Source organism: Acomys minous (assembly GCF_964271855.1).
Source record: "Acomys minous genome assembly, chromosome: 14".
NCBI lineage: Eukaryota > Metazoa > Chordata > Mammalia > Rodentia > Muridae > Acomys > Acomys minous.
This window is the reverse complement of record NC_140496.1, coordinates 60,128,764-60,147,872: the sequence shown is the minus strand read 5'-3', so window position 1 is coordinate 60,147,872 and position 19,109 is coordinate 60,128,764. Positions and strand designations below refer to the sequence as shown.

General features: G+C 35.8%; 1 protein-coding gene across 2 annotated transcripts in view; it reads left to right on the top strand.

The window, feature by feature from the left end:
* The window catches only part of SYCP1 (synaptonemal complex protein 1), an 85,030-nt gene that overhangs the window by 22,072 nt on the left and 43,849 nt on the right, over window positions 1-19,109 (top strand). For both annotated transcript variants that reach the window (XM_084757944.1, XM_084757943.1), the window contains exons 13-17: window positions 7,291-7,385; window positions 7,834-8,018; window positions 10,365-10,432; window positions 12,320-12,381; window positions 18,180-18,287. In XM_084757944.1, coding sequence (XP_084614070.1) covers window positions 7,291-7,385; window positions 7,834-8,018; window positions 10,365-10,432; window positions 12,320-12,381; window positions 18,180-18,287 — 518 coding nt within the window. The remainder of the gene's footprint in view (window positions 1-7,290; window positions 7,386-7,833; window positions 8,019-10,364; window positions 10,433-12,319; window positions 12,382-18,179; window positions 18,288-19,109) is intronic.

The following is a 19,109-nucleotide window of genomic DNA, read 5'->3' as shown; positions in this document are numbered from 1 at the left end:
AATTAAGCCAGGGATTGCATTTGTGGTCCAGTTTCTAAATGTTGAGAGATTCCAGGCTTACTAGGAGTCCTGTGTGGGACAGACTGAAATGCTGGACCAAATGGAATCAGAAGCTTTCTAGAGCACTGTCTTGGAAGCTGTCCAATTCTGATGGGTAACAGCAGCAGAGGCGTCTGGGGCTGGAGCAAGGTGGAAGCAGGATGTCAGTGTTCAGCGTGCTGGAGGAATCCTGTCAGGTCTGATCCAGCGTCAGTGTCCGGTTCTTTTGTTCTGAAAACATAATTTCTCACAAGCATCATACAGTTCTAACATAATTGTATGAGGTGTGCGGGATGTACAGGGCAATTAAGGCTGATTCTCTCTTCATTGTATGAGCAGAAGTAAGACATTTGCAAATCTTCCTTCATGCCATACTAAGAATGGCCACAAGTAATAAGTCACAGAGAATCTGTGGCCAACATGAAGCCTCTCTGTGCATGTACATTCACATCTCTGCTAGTCTCAGAGCTATTCCCATGTAGTGGGATTGGCCATATAAGTTACCTGCTTGTTCTGCAAGCCCACTCCCTCAACCCCTCCTGGTCCCAACCCCTCCCTTATCACCTCCCGATCCCTTCCCCTCCCTCATAACCTTTCCCTCCCTCTCCTAGTCCTTAGAAAGGACAGCCTTCCTCAGTTTATCCAGTGTCTCCTGTACTACATATAACCTGTGGCCTGGCAAGGCCACCCTACGCTCTTAGCACTCTGCCCAGTGTCCAGCTTCAAATCTCGGTAACTGTCCCTATCCCCAGCTGGGTGGAGTCTCTCAGAGGATTTTTTTTTTGTTGTTGTTGTTGTTTTTCGAGACAGGGTCTCTCTGTGTTAGCCATGGTTGTCCTGGACTCGCTTTGTAGACCAGGCTGGCCTCGAACTTACAATGATCCACTTGCCTCTGCCTCCCGAGTGCTGGGATTAAAGGCGTGCGCCACCACGCCCGGCCTTCTCAGAGGATATTTATGTTGGGCTAAAATCCACATATAAGTGAGTATATACTATGCATGAGGACAGTTTTTCAATTGAGGTTCCTTTTACCAGATATATCAAGAAATGAAAAACAAAAACAAGCCAAAAAAACCAAGCAAACAAACGAAAAAACCTAACGAAGACACTGAGTCCTTTCACATTCTTTTTTGTTCCTTTGATCATCTCAAGTGCTTAGAATAGTGCCTGAAACATGTTAGGCACTCAGACATTTTATAGTTGAGTGAATCCTGTGGGAGCAGAATGGAAGAAATAGTTATATTCAGAACAACTTATTGGGAAATTGTTGAACTGCCCCTTAGATGATTAATAGTTTACCAGAATTCTTAGAGACAATGAATAAGAAGACATGCCTTGTGCTAGTCATAGAAATGTGAAGGTAAAAATATGTATGTTCAACTGAGGAGCAAGTAAGTACCTTAGAGAACTCAGGCAGATGGGACTTTTTAAAATCTTTGTATCTGTTGATGAGGAACAATATCAGTAGTTTATATTGAATTGGATATATTGATACTTTTTAATTTTATTCAAGTGGCAGAGTATTTGGGAGGCATAACATACTGTGTGAAACTCCATGTATCTTTCAGAACATAGTAAGGATTTTTTGTTTTTCTATTTTTGAGAACATTTTTTCCAGTGGCTAATATCCCTGTTTTCTTCTAACTTGTGTTTCTTAATTTTACCTTATTTTGTGTAAGTATTATATATTATTTTTGTTTTGTTTTGTTTTGTTTGAGACAGGGTTTCTCTGTGCTAGCCTTGCCTGTCCTAGACTCATTTTGTAGACCAGGCTTGCTTCGAACTTACAGTGATCCACCTGCCTCTGCCTCCTGAGTGCTGGGACTAAAGGCGTGCGCCACCACGCCTGACTAGTATTATATATTATGTATGTATATATTTATATATTACTTTATACCTGGTATAACTTTATAGTAAAACTTAATGAAATTAACTTTTGCCACATTTTATGTTTGTGGTATGTATGATTAATGCGTGTGTGTGTGTGTGTGTGTGTGTGTGTGTGTGTGTGTATGTATGTGTGTATGAATGGGAAACAGAGTGAGATTGACTTTGTCTTCCTAGATCAGTGGTTCTCAACCTATGGGTTGTGACCCCCTTGTGGTTCTTGAACGATCTGTTGACAGGAGTCATCCAAGACCATCAGAAAACACAAATATCTACATTGTAATTGATAACAGTAGCAAAGTACAGTTATGAGAGAGCAATGAAAATAACTTTAATGGTTGGTGGTCACAACATGAGGAGCTGTATTAAGCAGTTATGCATTAAGATTGAAAACAACTGTCGTAGACTGTTCTTATTATAAAACATACTTAATAATCTATAATAATATATATTACCCTATAATAAATTGTGGCACAATCTCTCACTTGAACTAATTCAGCTAGTCTGTAGTCAGTTTGTTTTAGGGATGCCTTGTGTTTGCCCCACTTTTTTTTTTTGAGACAGGGTTTCTCTGTATAGCATTAGCTGTCCTGGTCTCGCTTTGTAGACCCACTCACAGTGATCCACCTGCCTCTGCCTCCCTAGTGCTGGGATTACCGTGTGTGCACATTCCTAGTGCCCCACTGGGAATCAGGATGTTGATGTGCTTTTTAATCCACTGAGTCATATCACCAGCTACTACATTTTATATTATTTTACCCTGTTCTTTGCCTGTTTCTTCTACTCAAAACGTGTCTTCTATTTTAAATTTGTTGGTTAAATAAATTCTTATATACCCTTTCTTTTTTTTATTTTAATTTTTTTCAAGGCAAGTTTTAAAAAAAATTTATTTTATTAATTTATTCTTGTTACATCTCAATGGTTATCCCATCCCTTGTATCCTCCCATTCCTTCCTTCCTCCCATTTTCCCCTTACTCCCCTTACCTATGACTGTGACTAAGGGGGACTTCCTCCCCCTGTATATGCTCATAGGGTATCAAGTCTCTTCTTGGTAGCCTGTTACCCTTCTTCTGAGTGTCAAGGCAAGTTTTTTGTTTTGTGTGTAACAGCCCTGGCTGTTCTAGAACTCACTCTGTAGACCAGGCTGCCTCTGCTGGGATAAAGGTGTATGTCACCGTGCCACCTGGCTCCTTACTCTTAGTAAAGACCTTCATTTTAATTCTTTGAAAAGAGTGGATTCTTTAGTTTGAGGAGGACCCCAGGACCCAGATCTGCCTGTCATAAAGTTCTTCTTGTAGGTTTCCAGGACCCTGTGGGTCCTACTATTTCCCCATTCTTCCATGCTACTCTCACCTAAAGTCTCAATAGGATGTCCTCTCCTCTGACCCACTTTCCTGGTAGGTAAAGTTTTTCATGGGACATATCCCTTGGACTAGTGTTTTGATATAAGTGAGTATATACCGTTTGTCTCTTTTTGCTTCTGGGTGAACTCACTCATTATGATAATTTCTAGATCAATCCATTTGTCCACAAATTTCGGGAATTCGTTGTTTTTAATAGCTGAGTAGTATTCCATAGTGTAAATGTACCACAGTTTCTTAGTCCATTCTTCTACTGAGGGACACTTAGGCTGTTTCAATGTTCTGGCTAGTATGTATAAAGCAGCTATGAACATGGTTGAGCATATGTCCCTGTTGTGTGTTAGGGCATTTTCTGGGTATATTCCAAGGAGTGGGATAGCTGGGTCTTGAGGAAGCCCTATTCCCATTTTTCTGAGAAAGCGCCAGATAGCTTTCCAAAGTGGTTGTACTAGTTTGCATTCCCACCAGCATTGACGGAGTGTTCCTCTCTCTCCACATCCTCGCCAACATGTGGTGTCATTTAAGTTTTTGATCTTAGCCATTCTGATGGGTGTAAGATGGAATCTCAGTGTCGTTATGATTTGCATTTCTCTGATGACTAACGAGGACGAGCATTTCTTTAAGTGTTTCTTGGCCATTTGATATTCCTCTGTTGAGAATTCTCTGTTAAGTTCCAAGCCCCATTTCGCAATTGGGTTGTTTGGTTTTGTGGTGTTTAATTTCTTGAGTTCTTGCACCAGCCAAGGAGAATATAGGCAGTAAACTTCGAACCCCTACCAAGACCTAGCCGACGAACATGATATTCTCCACTGTTGAGTGGAGAGTGAGATCTGACTCTCACACGAACTCTGGTGCCCCTTTTCTGACCACGTCCCCTGGATGGGGAGGTCTGGCGGCACTCAGAGGAAGGATAGCAAGTTACCAAGGAGAGACTCGGTATTCTTAGAGCATATATATGGGGAGGAGGTCTCCCTCAATCACAGACATAAGGGAGGGGAGAAGAGGGGAAGTGGGAGGGAGGGAAGAATGGGAGGAAACAGGAGAAGGGCTAACAATTGAGATATAATATGAATACATTAATAAAAAAAGAAAAAAAAAAAAAGAAAAGAGTGGATTCTCTGATTAAGACAGATTTTGAGATAGGATCTTTGACCTAACCTGGAACTTGCTGATAGCCCTGGATAGAATGGCTAGCAAACCCCAGGGATTCTCGTGCTTCTGCCTCCCACTCTAAGATTACACGTAGCTTTTTAATGTGGGCTCTGGGGGATCAAATACAGGTCCTCATGTTTGCACAGCAAGTGCATCACTGATTGAGTCATCTTCCCAGCTTCCTGTGTTGGCTTGCTTGAGAGTGGCCCTCATAGGTCATATGTTTTAATACTTGGTTTCTAGTGTGTGGAACTCTTTGGGAAAGATTAGGGGCGTGGCCTTGTTGGAGGAGGCTTTGAGGTCTCAAAAGCCCAAGGCATTCCCAGTTTGTTGTGTCTCTGCCTGTACTTTTTCTTCAAATCTGTTTTTCCTTCACAGTAGGAAGAGACTGTTATTTTGTATAGCATTTTAGTGGAGCTTTAAAAAATCTGAATGCTCATTCTGTTGTTTAACATTTTTCATTGTTAGAAATTGTCTTTACTTTTTTGTTTTTAATTGATAGGCAGAATAAAGAGTTTATAGTGGCATTTTGTGTAGACTTTGGATTGATCATCCCCCTACCGTCTTTACTCCTATCTTGCATCCTTCCACCTACAGTGGCTCTCCTTTCATTTCCATGTCCCATGTATGCTGTTTTCATTTTCTTATTAAAAACATTTTCCTTCTCCTCCTGCGGTCCATTTCCTAGTTTTGTGACCCACATTCACACCCACTCACATATGTACATACATAAGAATTAAAAGCTGGTGTCCATATATGAACATATACATGACATGTTTGTCTTTCTGAGTTTTGGTTAACTTTCCAGATGCATCCATTTTTCTTTTGGAAATTTTACAGTGAACATCTATGCTGATTTAATTTCTTTGCTATTGTGAATAGAGCAACAATAAACATTGATGAGCAAGTATATGTGTGGTGGGATTTAAAGTTTTTCAAATACATATAGGTTGTCTTTTTCTCCCAATGTATGTTTTTAATACTTTTGTAACAAAAAATTAAGTAGATATAGTTGCATATTTATTTCTATGTTCTATATTTTGTCCCATTGTTCTATATGTCTGTTTTGGGTCAGTATTGTACTGTCTTTTTCACTATGGCCCAGCAGTATAATTTTCAGACATATATTACGATGTCCAGCATTGTTCTACTTGCTTTCTAAACTTAGTCTTTTGCGTTTCCACATGGATTTTAGGGTTATGGTTTTTTTAAGTTCTTTTTTTTTTTGTTTGTTTGTTTTTGTTTTTGTTTTTCGAGACAGGGTTTCTCTGTGTAACCTTGACTGTCCTGGACTCACTTTGTAGACCAGGCTGGCCTCGAACTCACAGTGATCCACCTGCCTCTGCCTCCCGAGTTCTGGGATTAAAGGTGTGTGCCACCATGCCTGGCTTTTTAAAAAGTTCTTTGATGAAAGTCATTTGGATTTTGATGCTGACTGTACTCAGTCTGTAGTTTCCTGTTGGTTATATAGCCACTTTCACAATATTCTGTCAGTTGAGCATGGAATTTTTTTCAAAATCTAGTTTCTTATTTAATTTCTGTTTTGAGTATCTTAATGTTTTCACTTTAGAGGTCTTTTACTTTATTAGATTTATTTTTTGGAATATTCTTTTTTGAAGCTTTTGTAAAAATAATATTTTTTTGTATTTCTTTCACTTAGTTTGTTATTAGTGTAATAAAAACTACCAAATTTTTAATACGAATTTTGTTTTCTGCAATTTATTAAAAGTACCTGATCTTAAGAGTTCAGGATTTAATTTTCGTAGGTCATATGAGTTTATAAATTCATTCATTTCTTATAGCCTTTCCAGCTTTTTGTTTATAAATTTTCAAAGTATTGTGTAATGATGACTTAGATTTCATTTGAATCTTTTGTAACAACTCTTTTTACCTCTAATTTTATTAATTTGAGTCTTTTTTTTCTTTTGGTTAGTGTGGCTAGGGGTTTATTGATCTTGTTAAGCATTATTCATACTTTGATTTTGTATTTCATTTTTTACGTCTCTATTTCATTACTTTTTGCCCCAGTCTTTATTATTTCTTCCCATCTTCTCCATTTGAGTTTGGCTTCCTCTTCCTTTTCTAGAACTATGAAGTGATCATTAGGTTATATTTGAGTTTGAGTGTGTGTGAGTGTGTGTGTGTGTACACTTAAAGATGTAACTTTCTTTCTAAGACTGCCTTGGCTTTACCCTAAAGGTTCTGGTAGTTGTACTGTTGTGCTCATTCACTTCTAGGAATTTGTTGAATTTCTTTTTCTTTTTTTTTCCAAGACAGGGTCCTAGACTCGCTTTGTAGTCCAGGCTGGCCTCGAACTCACAGCGATCCGCCTGACTCATTCTTCTTATTTTCTAGTAGAGGAAAAGGGGTGATTGCTATAGCAATTAGTTTTCTTAATATACACTTCTACCAAACAATGCCTATCTATATTTTTATTTTTAAAAATTTATTTTTTATATTAATTATAGATCACAGTCTTTATTATTAAACTTATAGGCATAAAAGAATATTTTAAACAACATCACCAAAACAAATGGAGAAAAAAATGACTTACAACAAATGGACAAGCTAAATTATAGGACTTGATTCAAGGATATTAATATAAAGAACTGTTATTGTACTAGCAAATTTTTGCAATTTTCAATGGTATGATACTTTGTGGTTCCATCAGGAAGTATCTTAAATACTAGGTGAAAATATTTGTGTTTTTGTGTGCAAAACAAGTTAGTTCTTTGCTTATTGGTGACAGTGCTTGTAGGAGTAGAGTTCATCTCAATTATTCTTTGTTTTGCTTAAGTATCTGTCATAGTAGACAGATTAAAGCTCAGGTGTTATAATTTTATTTTTTAGAATTACAAGATGAAAACTTAAAAGAATTAAATGAAAAGAAGGATCATTTAACATCAGAACTTGAAGACACTAAAATGTCCTTGGAAAGGAGTATGGTATGACTTAAAAACTGATTACTATATAGTGTGTATCACATAATCAGCTAACAAATATTTATTGGATATGACTAAAATGTATATAAAGACTCAGAGATTCAACTCTGCTTTAAAATTGCTTCTAATAAGAGGCATTGGTTAAAAATACTTAAGTACCAATAGAATGACCGAGGCTAATAAAATGTCATAACAGTTCTAATAATGGAGAGAACTGTGTAGGTGGCGAACTACCTGGGAACACTGTGTGAAGGGATCAGAACTATAGAGAATGCTGACGTGAAATTTGATAATGGGTAGGTTATTCCAGTGTGCTGAAGGACGGACAGTGGGAAGGAGGAAATAGGGAGTGTAAGAGGGCAAGCAAGTTGATGGAGGCAGATGACACAAGCCTTTAAAACATTTTAAGCCTTTGCATTATTCTGTCTGTTTTGTGCTTTATTTTACTTAGAGCACTCAGAAAGCTTTAGAAGAAGATTTACAGATAGCAACAAAAAAGATTTATCAGCTCACTGAAGAAAAAGAAGCTCAAATGGAAGAATTCAACAAAGATAAAACTACTCACTCAATTGTGGTTACTGAACTTAAAGCTACCACATGCACCTTGGAGGAATTATTAAGAACAGAACAACAAAGGTGAAATAGTTTTTAAACAAGTAAATACATAAAGTGATTTATTTTTGATATCCAGTGCCATTAAAAATCAGGCATTCTCTGGAATAGTTTCCATGCATGCTTTGCCATGCAGTCAAGCTATATAGACAAGTCCTTAAGTGTTGGTGCAGTGATAGAACATGTTTATTAATAGTGTGGATAAGTGTTTCTCAACCTTTCTAATGCTACAACCTCATATGGGGTGATAGTAACTGTATCCTTAATACAGTTCCTCATGCTGTAGTGACTCCCAACCATAAAATTATTTTCATTGCTACTTCATAACTAAGTTTGCTACTGTTATGAATAATAATGTAAATAGTTTTGGAGGAAGAAGTTTGCCAGTGGGGTTGTGACCCACAGTTTGAGAAACACTGCGTATGGATTATTAGCTTCATAGGAATAATGTCCAGGTTAAAGAGTATCTTTTACTGGGATCTTTAACCTTACTTACAATGTATAAATATAGTAACTGTCTTGGGATAGAGTAAATATTAATCCATATGAGATAAATTACTCATTTGCTTTTAACCTAAATAGTATTTTATTTAAAAATAAAATGTTAACAACTAGCTGTACTTTTTTAAGTTTTTAAAAAGATTTTATGGGGTTGGAGAGATGGCTCAGAGGGTAAGAGCCCTGACTGCTCTTCCAAAGGTCATGAGTTCAATTCCCAGCAACCCCATGTTGGCTCACAACCGTCTATAACAAAATCTGTATACATAATAAATAAATAAATATTAAAAAAGATTTTATTTATTTTATGTATATGAGTACACCTGCTAGAAGAGGGCTTTAGAGGGTATAGATGGTTGTGAGCCACCATGTGGTTGCTGCAACTTGAACTGAGGACCTCAGGAAGAACAGTCAGTCCTCTTAATCGCTGAGCCATCTCTCCAGCCCCCTATTTTTCATTTTATGTGTTTTTTATATAAAAGTATGTTGAGGCCTAGGTAATTATTTTTGTCCTGTTAGCATGACGCTTAATTACATTTGGCCAAGTAAAGGAGAGGAACGAATTTCTCTCCCAAATTATCTCCTTGGTCTACTTAATTTTTCTTTACTTAGTACATAGTGTGGAGAAAAAAATGTAGCTTTTAAAAAACTTGTATTACGAGCCAGGCGTGGTGGCACACACCTTTATTCCCAGCACTCGGGAGGCAGAGGCAGGCGGATTGCTGTGAGTTTGAGGCCAGCCTGGTCTACAAAGTGAGTCTAGGACAGCCAAGGCTATCACAGAGAAACCCTGTCTCAGAAAACCAAGCCAAACCAAACCAAACAAAAAACAAACAAAAAAACCCAACAACAAACAAACAACAACAAAAACTTGTATTATATATTTCTGATTAATCTGTGAAAGCAATTTTCAAATAGTAAAATTGTATAGAATCATCTATTCCAATTACCTTAGGTAATTTTTTATTTACTAAATTAAATCGTAAAAAGTTATACATTTGAGTGTTTTGACTGCATGTATGTCTGTGTATCACATGCATACAGTGCTTACATGAGCCATAAGAGGGCATTGAATTCCCCTGAGCTAGAGTTAAAGAGATAGTTGTGATAGTTGGAGGGAGTCAAACTTAGGTCCTCTGGAAGAGCAGTCAGTGTTCTTAAACACTGAGCCATCTCTCCAGCCCCTTATTTACTATATATATTATTCATGTGTCTGTAATATATGTGCTTGTGTGTGGAGATCAGAGGACAAATTGCTCTCCTGGGGATTGAATTCAGGTTGTTAGGCTTGAAAACAAGCCTGCTTATCTGTTAAGCTCCCTCACCTTAGTTTTATGATTTAAGGAAATGGAAAACCAAAAAGCCAATAAAACAGTACATATTCTTTTATTTGTAATTTTAAAAGAAAGAATATAGTAAATATGCATTTAATATAATTACATATTCACTAATGTATACATTTGATTTTCATCAATAGTTAAGGTACAGTTTTCTAATTTTACTCTTGTTTTTTAAGGCAGGGTTTCTCTATGTAGCCCTGGCTGTCCAGGAACTCACTTCGTAGACCAGGCTGGCTGCAAAGATCTGTCTGCCTCTGCCTCCGGAGTGCTAGGATTAGGGGAGTATGCTACCACCTCAAAGCAGTTAGGATATAAATTATAAGCCTTGATGTTTTAGGTAGATATAATTATTATATAATTATACATTTGTTATAGTTATTTTAAACTTTCATACAGATTAATATTCAATAATGTTTAATTACTGAATAAATCTCTTTTAGATATATCAGTTGTTAGATTGTGCCAGTTTTAATTATTAGATGAATTCTGACTAAAATTATAATTTGAATTTTAAAATAATATATTTCATAAGATTGGGAAAAAATGAAGATCAACTGAAACTACTTACTGTGGAGCTCCAGAAGAAATCATGTGAATTAGGTAAGATTTAGAGAACAGTATTCTTTGATAACATCTTGATAACTATAAAAACAAAATTGGGTGTTTGTTATTGTTAAGTTTGTTAAACTATTAAGCAGTTAAGAGCACTTATTGCTCACACAGAGGACCTAGATTTGGTTTCACCATATGATGGTCACAACTGTTTATAATTCTAGATTTAGAGGATCTGGTTTCTAATTCTGGCTTCTGTGGACAATATGCATGCACATGGTGTTTATACATACGTGGAGACAAAATACTCATGCATATAAAATAAAAAAAATACTAAAATGAGGGAAAAATTCTGTTTGAATATAGAATATTTAAATCTTAAGAAAACTGTTAAGTTTCCTTGTGTGGTTTATAGGTGTCTAGAAACCTGAGATGTTTGTATTCTCCTTATTTTTGGATTCAAAGGCCTGAATAATCCTTAGGGAAATGCCTTTTACATTTCAACCGAAGAAACAATTTTTGAGACAGGATCATACTTCTTTATAGTTCAGACTGGTGTTGAATTCTTGATCTTTTTGCCCCAGCTCCATGGTATTTTGGGAATGCACCACTTCCTGGATTTGTTGGGGTTTTTTTTGGGGGGGGGTCTTGTTATGTAGCTCCAACTGTCTTAGCACTCTTTGACTAGACTGGGCTAGTCTTGAACTGCAGTAATCTGCCTGCCTTGGCCACCCAAGTGCTGGTATTATAAGTATGCACCATCATTCTTGGCTCATACCAGGATTTTGTAGACTCATTGTTTAGTGATGTTCATCATAAAATATCTTTAGGAAAAAATGATTCTATATTATCATATAGTATTGTTAATATTTAAGAACTAACACAGACAAAGCAATTATATAGTTTTATGAATTTATTACCATTCTCAGTCTTATTCATTGTATAGCTGGGTCATATTTGATACTATGAAACACAACCTGATTTTTACCCCTTCAATTACCAAGACCTTGCATTATTCATATTTCCTCTCTAATTCCTATTTCTATTTTATTACTTTCATATTCTTTTTTCTTGCTACCTGAAAAAGAAAGGCTTTATAGTGCTTATCTTTGCTTCTGTGAGTTCAATATTAATTTAAAATATCTTTTCAGCACAACCTTCCCACTTTTTTATTTTTTATATTTTTAAAGACTTATTTATTTACGTATATGAGTACTGTATTTAGAAGTATGCCTGCATGACAGAAGAGGGCATCCGATCCCACTGGAGATAGTTGTGAACCACTATGTGGCTGCTGGAAGTCTGTGCTTCATGTTTATTACCTTGCATATCTGCAAGTGTGGACAAATTTAAATGAAAAAAGTTTTTCAGTTTCAATTAAAACCTTTTTTGCTTTTTGTTCTTTTTTTCTTCATTTTTCAAGTCAGAGTTTCTCTGTGTAGCTTATTTTGCTTCATGAATTTGGGATTCATTTGCCTTGAATTACCCTAGAAATATATGACTGCTAGTGTTTATCCATTATTACTGTTACACAGTTGACTAGGACTCTTATAAGCTTCCTTTGTGTGTTACTTTTTTTTAGGGGTGTACATCTTATTTAGGAGTATAATGATAGTAATTTCTCCCTAGTCTTTATATCCTTTCTAGTTAAAGGTTTTTGGCTTGATAATGGTGTCAGATATCAGTTGATTCTTCTTTTCAAATAGGATTGTGCTTTTTTTTTGTTTTCCAAGACAAGGTTTCTCTGTATAGCCTTGGCTGTCCTGGACTCACTTTGTAGATGAGGCTGGCCCTGAACTCACAGAGATCCGCCTGCCTCTGCCTCTCTGAGTGCTGGGATTAAAGACGTGCCAGTTTCACATGGCATTATTCTTATTTCTTCTTTTTTCTACCTTTTAATCCAGCTGTTAACACATTTTATTTTGTTTATTTTAGAAGATATGACTAAATTAAAAAATAACAAAGAAGTGGAACTTGAAGAATTGAAAAAAATATTGGTAAGTGTGTGTATATACACATATATTCTTTCTTAATTATATTACTGGCCTGTATTTGCAAACTATACATATTTCACACTAATTTTTCTACTAAATATAAAAATTTTACATTTGCTTTTGAGTAAAGCTGTAGTTTTGCATCTATTTTTATAGTTTTTTGGTATGTTTTATTTTTATTTTATTATGTATTTTAATTATTAACTATTATTACACATGAATAAAATACACTACATACAGCAGGAAGAACCACAAGACAATCAGGAATTATATATATGTATATATATACACACACACACACACACACACACACACACACACACACACACGCTACATTCATAGTGATTTGGCTATTTGTATTTGTCAAACTTGAAGTAAACATCTTTCCTACCTTGTTGGGTCTAAATTTCTGAATGAAATTCAGTATCTATCATATCTTATCTCTTTTACTTAAAACATCTGTCTTGATTTAAAAACATCTTAACTCCTAACCTACTAAGCTTAATTGTAAGACTAAACTATCTGGTCTTCAACTCCATCAGAAATTTGAGAAGGAATAAAGCCTAACTACCTGAGTGAACTGGAAATCAAGTTAGCAGTTTCCAAAATGAAAAAAATGACTGAGACAGTTTACTGCCTGAACCAGTCGCCCAACGCTCTCTATAGCATTGGAGCATCATCTTCAGCCTTCTGGCCCAATAGATCTGACAAATACATTTGCGAGGCAGGAATTATTGAGGACTTGTTTACCCTGTCTTGGCAGTGTTTGGCTGTTGACTCTGCCTGTATCTAAGCTTGCCTATTTTTAGGCAGAATTCTGTCTGTGGCAAAAACAAGGACATTTTGCCCAGTGGATGGTTTGCAACATTTGAAGCCATCTCCATACAGAGGTTCTTTGATGCTCATTATCTTTTTTGAGACAGGCTGAGTATTGCCAGGAGTTAACCTGTCTTATTGTCAAAGAATTTTTAGAATAATAAAAACACGTTTAAATGCCATATTCTGGAGGTCTCTGCGGCTTTGCAGACCTTATTTAACTATTTTGCCTTATATATCTATAGAATCATATCTATCTGTTAGACTTAGGATATATATTCTTGTGAAAAAATTAGACTAGTATTTGACATTACCATGATTTGCATCAATATACAAAATTCTATACCAGTGAATTAAAAATAACCTTATTTGTGAGTAACAAGGCCTTGAGTTGAGGAGTAGATTCAATAATCTACCTTTTGTTCTATCCTCTCTTTATATTTCTATATCACCTTTTCTTTCTTTTCAGTTCCTATCTCCTTACCTACAAAAGAAAGGAAAAAAAAGAGGAAAAGAAAAACCTATTTTCCTCTCTGTATAAGACTAATAATAACTTAATGACCAACTCCTGATGAAAATAAGCATCTGTAGACCAAGAGAGTAAACAGAAACCTACCCAACCCCCCTTAGAGGAAATGGTACTTCGTTCTCTTAAGGTTTTTCAGGCTGATTTAAGGTGTATAATACCTTTGAAGGGCAATTCCCCCAAAATTGGGGAAAATGGTTAACTAGGCCAGGGATAACAGTTCATAGGATTATTATTCATGATCTTGGCCAGGATATTTATAATATTTAAACATAGCTGGACATGGTGGCACATGCTTTTAATCCCAGCACTCAGAGAGACAGAGGTGGGCAGGCTGCTGTGAGTTTGGGGCCAGTCTGTTCTACAAATCCAGTCTGGTCACCTAAGACTACACAGAGAAACCCTATCCTGAAAAACCAAACCAAATCAAATCAAAACAAAACAAAAAACCAAAACAATAAAAAACCCAAACCACCAAAACAAAACTCATGTTGATAGCATACTTAAAATGAGAGTGAATATGCATATTATGCTATACCACAAAGATTCAGTGAGCAGTGGCCATAATTGTCCTAGATCTTCCTGAAACTGTTTTTAGTTTTTCTTTTTAGTGTCATACTGGCTATGGGTTTGTCAAATATAGTTTTACTACTTTGAGGTATTATCCATCTATGCCTAATTTATTCAAGGATATTACTATGAATAGATGTTTTATTTTATCAAAGGCCTTTTATGTATCTATTGGAATGATTATATGACTTTTATCCTTGATTTTTTTTAATGTGCTGTATTATATCTATTGATTGGTATATGTTGAACTATTGTGGCATTCCCGGGGTGAAGCAACTTGATCATGGTGCATGATTTCTCTAATGTGGTATGAATTTAATTTGCCAGTTATTTTATTGAAGTTTTGAACTTATGCTTAATAAATATTTTTGTTTATAGTATCATTTTTGATGTCTCCTTATCAAATTTGGTAGTAGGGTAATACTGGATTTGTAAAATCTATTTTAGAGGAAATTCTTTGGACTGCTGAGAAGAATGTATATTCAATAGTTGTTGGAAGGGGTATTCTATAAATGTGTGCTAACATTTGATCTATGGTTTTATTGTGGTTTTTTTTTTGGTATAGATGATAATATCTACTCATAGAATTGGGTATAGAAGTCACTTATTATTATTGTATCTTGGCTTGTCTATCCATTTGTGTCCAGTAGATTTTGTTTATGAAATTGGGCACACCAATGTTTGGTGCATAATTATTTTCAATCATCATTACTTCTTGTTTGATCATCATCACCTTTATTAATTTGTAGTGAACTACATTTTGGCTTGAAGTCTGCTTTTTCAGATACTAGTATACTTCTTTCTGTTTGTTTTCAGTTTCTACTTGCTTAATATGCCAGTTTATTTTTTTCCCAATAATCTATCCTTGCCAGTTAACTATGCTTCTTGCAGAGAGCAAACAGTTGGAAATTATTTTTTAAAATACAATTATCTAGTCCATGTCTGTTCAACAAAATGGGTATAAACAGAAATATGTAGAAGGCATTTTAATAATGTGAACATTTAGCAAAACAATAGTAAGTTCTCTACTAGGGCCTGTGGTGTCTTTAGACACGAGCTTTTCACCAGGTTTACCACGCTAGGCATGAAATCCCTCCTTGGAGGAGACGTCATACCCAGTCAGAAAGTTGGTTATTTATATAACAGTTGTGCTACATTGCACCTGTAGACACTTCTTAGTAGGCAAATCAGTATTTTAGTATGCAAGGGTTCAGTGCTAGATAAAGGTTCACTGTGAACCTGTATTTTTCTATCTTTTATAATTAGAATTGGTTCCTTAGGTTGGAAGAGTGTAGGCTTCCATATAGCTTTTTCATTTTGGTTAAACCTTCTGCTACCTTTCCTTTCTCCATCCCCGCTCTCCATTCATGATTGATATATCATCTCTTTAGTCTGAAATATTCCTTCCAGTATTCTCTGATGAGATGGCTTAGAGGTAATAAGTTAATTCATTTTTATAATGATACATTTTATTTTTCCTTCAGTTTTTAAAAATATTTATTTTATTTTATATGTAAGTGTGAATATTTGCATGCAATATTTATCTGTACCACAGGCATGCTTAGTGCCTACAGAGGCCAGGAGAAGGCATCTGATTCTCTGGAACTGGAGTTACAGATACTTGTGAGCCTCTATATTATTCCATATTATTTCCAGTCTGTTTGTATCCTCTTTGACTTTTTGGTTACTCTTACAAGTAGACTTTTGAATTCTTTTTCTGGCATTTTAACCATTTTTAAATTGGACAATTGGTTGGTTGATTGATTTGTGTGTGCGTGTGTGTGTGTACATTGTAATGACGTGTGGAAATTAGAGGACAGGATTAAAGTGTCACCATGTGGGTTCTAGGTATTAAACTCAGGTCATCAGGCTTGATGGCAAATAACTTATTTTAAGAAGATTTATTTATTTTATGTAGTGAGTGCTCTATCTGCATGTATACCTTGTACACCACCTGCATGACAGAAGAAGGTATCAGATCCCAATACAGGTGGGGGAAGACGATGCTCTTAACTGCTGAGTCATTTCTCCAGCCCAGGCAAATGCCTTTTTATTGAACCATCATATCAGCCTGGTCAAATTCATCTATTTGTATTTAGTAACAAATTAGTTACAATTTCTGTAGGTGTCATATTGCCTTAATTTTTCTTAATTATGTTTGTGTATTATGATTTGTACATTTGTTGACATGGATATTCTGACTTTATTTGGGGAATCTTCTTAGTGACCAGTCTTCTTTTGAGGCTCAGTGCTTCTGGGAGAGTGGAAAAACAAACTGCTGTAACAGCTGTCGTACCAAACCAAACCAAATGAGGAAGCACACTTAAAGTTTATTAAAACCAGGCCAGGCAATTGTGGCACACACCTTTAATCCCAACACTCTGGAGGCAGAGTAGCTGTTACACAGAGAAACCTTCTCTCAAACAAAAACAAAAACAAAACAAAACAACCTCCTCCCCAAAAACCAGCAACAAAAAGTTATTAAAGCTATATAGTACCACTAGTGGCCATAAAATATAAAATAACAAAAATAATATAGAGTTAGCTGTAAAGTTAAAGATAAATAGGGTAGCAATAAAAATAATAAATACATGGAATAAAGGAAAACAAAGGAAAAGTGAAAAGGGGGCAGGATTATATAAAAGAACAGAAATGAGAAAAATGTTAGGGATTGGTGGAGAAAAATACTAAAAATCTAATGGCACAATAAAGGAAAAAAGTTGATTAATGTAGGAGGAATAAAAAGTAAAAACAAAAGTTCAAAAACCATATGTATGCTTTAAAAATACAGCATAATAGAAAGGAAAAAAGAAGCACAATGGACAAAACAATAAATACAGCCACCCTCCCCCAAAACACTCACCTAAAGCCTCTTGGAGAGGGATGAATTTCCAAGATCTTCAACTCAAAAATAAAACCGAAAACTAAGACAAGATGTTTAATTCGGTTTACTCTGGGTCTTCTAATGCTGGAGTCTTCTGTGTAGAATAGTTTGTCAGTTGATGTTGGAGTCTTGTCTTTTCTAATGTTTAAGTTAGAACCTAGACCTGCTTAGGGTCAGATGTACATTAGAATTGCCTTCATTTTAGGATTGTTCCTTCTTTATGTATCAAAAAAATCTCTGCTGACCAGACTTAGCTTTGCAGCTGTGGGTAGGGCAATTTCTAAGTTTTCTAGAGGCTTTTCAGTTTGTATACAGTGCAGTTACTAATACCTGATAAATGGGGTATTCCCTGAGTGCATTGGAGAGTATAGGAAGTAAACAGAACATTGAGGTATGTATTATATTGGGCTGGAGATATGGCTTAGTCATTAAAGACTAGGCTCACAACCAAAAATATGGATCTGTACTATAGGATCAGTCTCAGTGCAATCCCACACAATATCAAATGTGATGTAGGAAGGAGGTAGGTAGCTGTGGAAATTGTAAGGTTAGAGAAAAGAATAACATCATCCAAAAGGTAAGCCGGATTACCTTGACTGAGCTTTGGAGATTTTAGTCCAAATAGTGAACCGCTTAGTAGATAGGTAGCCCCAAGCAGTTCAGCCATCCACTGACTTCAGACACACACCATCAGTCTCCACAGCCATCCTGAAGTAGTAGAATCCATTTCTTCTTCTTTTTCTCTTTCTTTCTTTCTTTCTTTCTTTTTTTTTTTTTTTGAGACAGGGTTTTTCTGTGTAGCCTTGACTGTCCTGGACTCACTTTATAGACCAGGCTGGCCTCGAACTCACAGCGATCCGCCCGCCTCTGCCTCCCGAGTGCTGGGATTAAAGGCGTGCGCCACCACGCCCGGCTTTGTAGTTCTTTATATTACTCTTTGGGTAGCTTAATTATTTTCAGTATGTATGTAGTTTGACAGTCATGCTTTTTTCCTACTGTTTTTAGGCAGAAGACCAAAAACTTTTAGTAGATGAAAAGAAACAAGTTGAGAAACTTGCTGAAGAATTACAAGGGAAAGAACAAGAACTAATTTTCCTTTTGCAAAACAGAGAGGTTTGTTAAGGATATACTTGTTTATAATGTTTTGTTAAGAGACTATAGATTTATAAAATCAATTATGGTGTAGATATTTGTTTTATGAAGGATTTCTTTATAAAACTCTTTTTAAAAGTATGTGTTCTTGTTATATTTAGTATGTTAATTATTGATTTAAAATATAACCAGGGAACTTTCATATTGTAATGTGGGAAAGAAAGGTCAATATTAAGAATCCAGCTTATGAATAATGTTATGGTTTAAAATAATTCTTGATGTCTTTAGTATATTTTGATACATTTAAATTTTAGCCCTTATTAAGCTTAATTCTTATGATATTCTTTATAGTGCTTATGTTAAACTTACTTTTATTTTTTTTATTTTTATTTTTATTTTTTTATTAATTTATTCATATTACATCTCAGTTGTTAGCCCACCCCATGTATCCTCCCATTCCTCCCTTCCTCCCACTTCCTCCCTACTCCCTTCCCCTCCCCTAAGTCTGTGACTGAGGGGGACTTCCTCCCCCTGAATATGCTCATACGGTATCAAGTCTCTCCTTGGTGACCTATTATCTTTCCTCTGAGTGCCATCAGGCATCTCCATCCAAGGGACATGTTCAAATATGGGGCACCAGAGTTTGTGTGAAAGGTTAAACTTACTTTTAAATTTAAAGTATATTATTTGTAGATCTGTAAAAGAATTGGAACTGTTTATTTGCTTTTTCGAGACAGGGTTTCTCTGTGTTAACCTTGGCTGTCCTGGACTCACTTTGTAGACCAGGCTAGACTTGAATTCACAGTGATCTGCTGGCCTCTGCCTCCTGAGTGTTGGGATTAA